This window comes from Choristoneura fumiferana, chromosome Z (assembly GCF_025370935.1).
Source record: "Choristoneura fumiferana chromosome Z, NRCan_CFum_1, whole genome shotgun sequence".
In the NCBI taxonomy this organism is placed as follows: domain Eukaryota; kingdom Metazoa; phylum Arthropoda; class Insecta; order Lepidoptera; family Tortricidae; genus Choristoneura; species Choristoneura fumiferana.
In genome coordinates, this window is record NC_133472.1 from 33,569,072 (window position 1) to 33,573,947 (window position 4,876).

Here is a 4,876-nt window from a genome sequence, read left to right on the forward strand (position 1 = left end):
AATTTATATCGTAATCTTCATTGAGGTGTTGTGTTAAGAACAACTATCCCGTGGGAATATTGGAATAAAAGTAGCCTATGTGTTATTTCAGACATCCAGCTATCTACATACCGAATTTCATGACTCTAAGCCCAGCGTAATCTGGCGCGCGGCAATGAATGGGTAAAGAGATTTACAGACTGCAATGCAGGATAATGAATAGATTTCTTTTTCCCTGAATGGCAACATTGGTATAGATAATAGATCGCTCGTTTTTGGCTCGAAATTCGAACTTGTAATTTTATTTTGCTTAATATACCAAATATACACACCCAATATCATATTTTCTCATGTTTTTCGCGATTCCCAAGGTCAAAGAATCGAATTGCTTTAAATCATAATATACAAAGTAGGTATATTAGACATCAGAGACAGTAGTATTTTTAATAAAAAACGTAAAATAAGCAAGCATAATTTATGACAATAATACAAGTATAATCAATTTCATCAAAATTCAAACCAGTGAAAATCTTTGTATTACAAGATAAACCAAGTGTGAAACATAATAAGTGTTGCTTTGAGTTTCAGCCAGTAATACCTATTTAAACCCCATAAATCACACAACTGTCTTTGAGGCGCACAGACCTACCAATTCCATTCAGATTATTTTCATTGAAACCAGGTGCAGTCACACACACACACACACACACATTGGCAGGCCAGAATATTCTAACCGGAAATACTGTTAATGCTTGGTGACCAGGATTAGTGTGTATTTGATGTGCTACATTTTTTATTGCATTCTTGCCTTCCAGTTTCAATTCTTTTTACCCAGTTGAATTGGTAGGTTTGCTGCTGGCTTGAATCTTTGAAATTCTATCAATCATCTCATAGGTAATTAGGATTTATAAATTCCTTTGGGTTAATCCTGGCACAGACATCATTGAGAAAATATCCAGATAGCTCAATAGTTAACAAGCTGTTAGTGGTACATGAGTAACAAAATAAGACATTCAAAACAAATTACATATTTCTGTAGTTTTACAAGACATTTTAGGGCTTAAAAATACATAAAAAACATAATTTTTCATAGAAATCTGTTCAATAATAGGGTGATTTCAGGAAGATTTTCAATTAACTGCAAAATTTTATTTTTAGTTGCTTTTAAATGAAATAATAGTTGATCGTGTTGGCAAATAAGTGACCCATAACTAGCTTTTGCCATACAAAATCTTTGCGAGAATCATCTTTTGAAGTTCTGTAAGTTGTGGTTTTAAAATTTGAAAACCATTTTTTGACTTCTTCCATCCAATTGAGCTGAATTTTGGCATCCTTTTTCTACGCTGAGTATCAACTTAAAATAAATAAGTAAATAGCCCATTGGTTGAGTGTATTGTTAACATTTTTCAGATTTATATAAACATGAGGATCATGACAAACATCACAGGATGTTTAGCAATTTGATATTAGTAAATGATAAACCTAAAACTAAGTAATGCTTTGATAGTCACAATTGTTACAAATTACATTAAGATTTTTCACTTTGCTCCTTTCTCTGTTGGACCATTTCTCTGATGTTATCTTCACTTTCTTTCAAATTTCTTTCAAGATACTGTTTGTTGTTTTCCAATTCTTTAGTGCGCGTCCTAACATTTGCTTCACGAGTTTTCAGATTAGCCTTAACTTCTTCGAAATCGGTTAGCAGAAACATTCGGCCGACAGATTCATAGGTTTTCGTGTCAGGGGGCATGGTACTTATTTCACGCTGAGTGATGTCTACGTGCTGCAGGATGCGATTCAAAACATTTATTTGAGAATCAATCACCTGAATTTTCTTACTTGTTTCTACCATTTTAACTTGAAGTTCTACAAACGCTTTCTTTAATTCCAGATCTACAGGTTTAGCCATCATTATTATAATTTGTAAAGCAAGTTTCAGAGTCGAGACCGAGGTTAGTTAAGCTTCAAAACGTGATTCAGATTCCAGAATTTGTATTGGAAGTCTAGCCTTTATTGATTGGTCTTCTTTGAGTTTTCAACTCCCTCCACGTCCTCTAGCTCACCTCACTTAGCAGTCAGCGCCAAAAAGATCAAAATTAATCAGCTCAGCAGATAGTTCGTCACTTGGTCAGCTAATCAAGCAAAGCAGTGAAAACTTCAGGGTTAACAACTTCGATAAAAAGTTTACCCCCACTATATGACTACTAGAAAATTATAGAGAAATACTATCTCAGGTATCTTATCACCTTGATTAACATTTGTATTAGTTCGTTAGTAGTTCAATTATTGTACGTAAGAAATTAAAAAATATATCACGTTTAAATTTGAATTTACCAAGTATTGTAAAATATAGCTGATTCACGCTTTGCTTTGTCAGCTGTCGTAGCAACGTGGTGGTTTCAATTCGATTATTTGCGAGGTCTTAGATTTATACATCCATTTTACGATGGCATTTTTTCATAAAGCCCCTATTTTACCCCTAAATTGTGGGAAAAAGCATTTTGATTGGCAATGCTGGGCTAGCTACATATTAGTAATGTGTCATCTGTGATGCTGGGTGAGTACAACCATAGACTATATTTTATTTTTATGGCGATATCTATATAATATAATCTATACTTAATATTATAAAAAGGAAAGATTTGGATTTTTGTATTTTTGGATGTTTGTTACGAATTAACTCAAAAACTACTAGACCGATTTTAAAAATTCTTTCACTATTAGAATGCAAAATTATTCCAGTGCCATAGGCTATATTTATTACCAGAAAAATTAGGGTTCCGTACTAAAACTTCAATAATGCAATTCAAAGTGTAAAAAAAGTTGCCATGGAACATCTTTCATCGCATGCGCTGTGGAAACTATTTATGATAGATCAGGGTAGGACATGTCGAAAACTAGGGGGTACAAAAATCCTAAGAAACTACTTTTAATCTACTATTTTTTAATATAATATGAAAAATGGAACAAAACTGCACATATATATGCAATTGTCCCGTGATATTTATTATTTATTTATTTATTTATTATTTATATAACTCCAAAATTTTGCCCTCTTTTTTGAAATTTACTTATTGAATGCGTGGGACATGCCAAATTTTGAGTGAATCTCTTCTCGCGAAATTGCCCACATTAATATCTACAAAAAACTTCGCAATACCATATGTCCAACTATTATAGTTATGTCATTAAGTATAACTACTTTTTTACATTTTAAAAGTTGACTGAAATGCCGACTAAAATCAGACCATGTTATGTTATCCATACCTTTGTATTAATCCTTATCCAAATAAATAATTTTATATTCAAGACGGTTTTAATTAGATTACTTTTTAAATTATTCAAATCGGACATTCCATTCAAAAGCTTTTACGAATTTAAAAATATCAATCTAACCAAGAAATGCATTTACTATACGTTGACGCGCCCCGGCTTCGCGCGGATCGGGTACGGGTGTAGTTATGTATTGGGAAATGGAGCTGAAAAATGTGTGTGAAGTGCCCTTGATTTGAGACCTTTTTAGAGTTCTGTGCCCAAAGGGTGATAAAAACGGGACCCTATTACTAAGACTCCACTGTCCGTCTGTCTGTCTATCACTAGGCTGTATGTAATCTCATGAACCGTGATAGCTAATAGTTTTCACAGATGATGTATTTCTGTTGCCGTTATTACAACACATACTAAAAACAGTGTGGGGGGAGGCTCCAAGCATGGGGGCCATAGCGGCATTTACTTGGTGTACTTGCTGTGTTGGTTGGGTGATGTCGTATATAACCTGTCTGCGAGGTCTCCGAGGCTCTCTAGACTGGTTGTGTGGTTTGTTCAATTAGTATTTGCTGGGTAGCTTCCGGTAGGCGACTGATCCATATAGTCCTTACCATTTGGTTAGAAAACTGCTCCTCGCGACAGTGACTTAAAATGTCTCATCTCAGGAACGCAGAGCTGGCTTCCTGTCACCTAATTCTGCCCTCTCCAGAAGGCGGTTAACTCTCTCCTCGTATAACTCGGAAAACCTAGCTACTAGGCAGGATTTAATGTATAGGGCAGGCCAGTCATCGGGCGGGTTTGTGATAATTTCTTCTGCCTGCCTCAGAGGCGTACTTTGTATCAAGTTGAGAAATTGTGTAATAATATTTCGTCTGCTTCGGGGTCACCAATGTGGGGGGATGCTCCAATAGAGATCTCTCCAGGGAGGTGTTATGCCTGGGTACCGAAGTCCGAAGGACCGCGTTGAGAAACTTCGATAGCGCGATGTAGAACATGGTCGGAGTTTCTATTGTTGTTCACTAGATGGCGCTAGGAGTCGCTACAACAGAATAAAATACATCCTCTTTACGGCAACAGGTAGTTGCTTGAAATATTCACTGCATATTTATTTGTATTTCATTGTGTGGGAGTCCGACTCGCACTTGGACGGTTTTTTTTATTTTGCCCGTGTGAAGCCGGGGCGGGTCGTTAGTAATTAATACATTTACGAATTTTATTTAGCCAGCGGGTCGGCAAGATACGAAGTTCGAAATTTAAACTTCGTAGTATAGTTTAGGGCCTGGGGTGCTACTATGAAATTTGAAAATCGAAGTTCCGTGTCGTACTGGCCCTGTCACTCGTATTAAATAATATTAGCGTCAGCGGGACGGCAAGATATATGAAGTTCGAATCTTTCACTTCGTAGCTAGGGCCAGGGGGCCTACTCCAAAATTCGAAGTTTTTATCGTACCATCCCTCTCACTCGTATTTAATAGCATAAGTGTCAGAGGGATGGAACGACACAAACATCGATTTTCGTAGTAGCCCCGCAGGACGCTAAACGCGTCTGTGTGAGGAACGCATCCAGTGTGATAGCTCTTTTATGGGATAATATAATAACCATAGACAAACTTCGACAATTCCTTCCTTT

At 36.2% G+C, this 4,876-nt stretch overlaps 1 protein-coding gene across 1 annotated transcript; it reads right to left on the bottom strand.

The window, feature by feature from the left end:
* Positions 1–440: 440 nt before the first annotated feature.
* Positions 441–2,150, bottom strand: Pfdn1 (prefoldin subunit 1). The gene has a single exon (XM_074097901.1). The coding sequence runs from the start codon at positions 1,889–1,891 to the stop codon at positions 1,508–1,510; it is 384 nt and encodes a 127-aa protein (XP_073954002.1). The 5' UTR covers positions 1,892–2,150; the 3' UTR covers positions 441–1,507.
* Between the last annotated feature and the right edge of the window lie 2,726 nt (positions 2,151–4,876).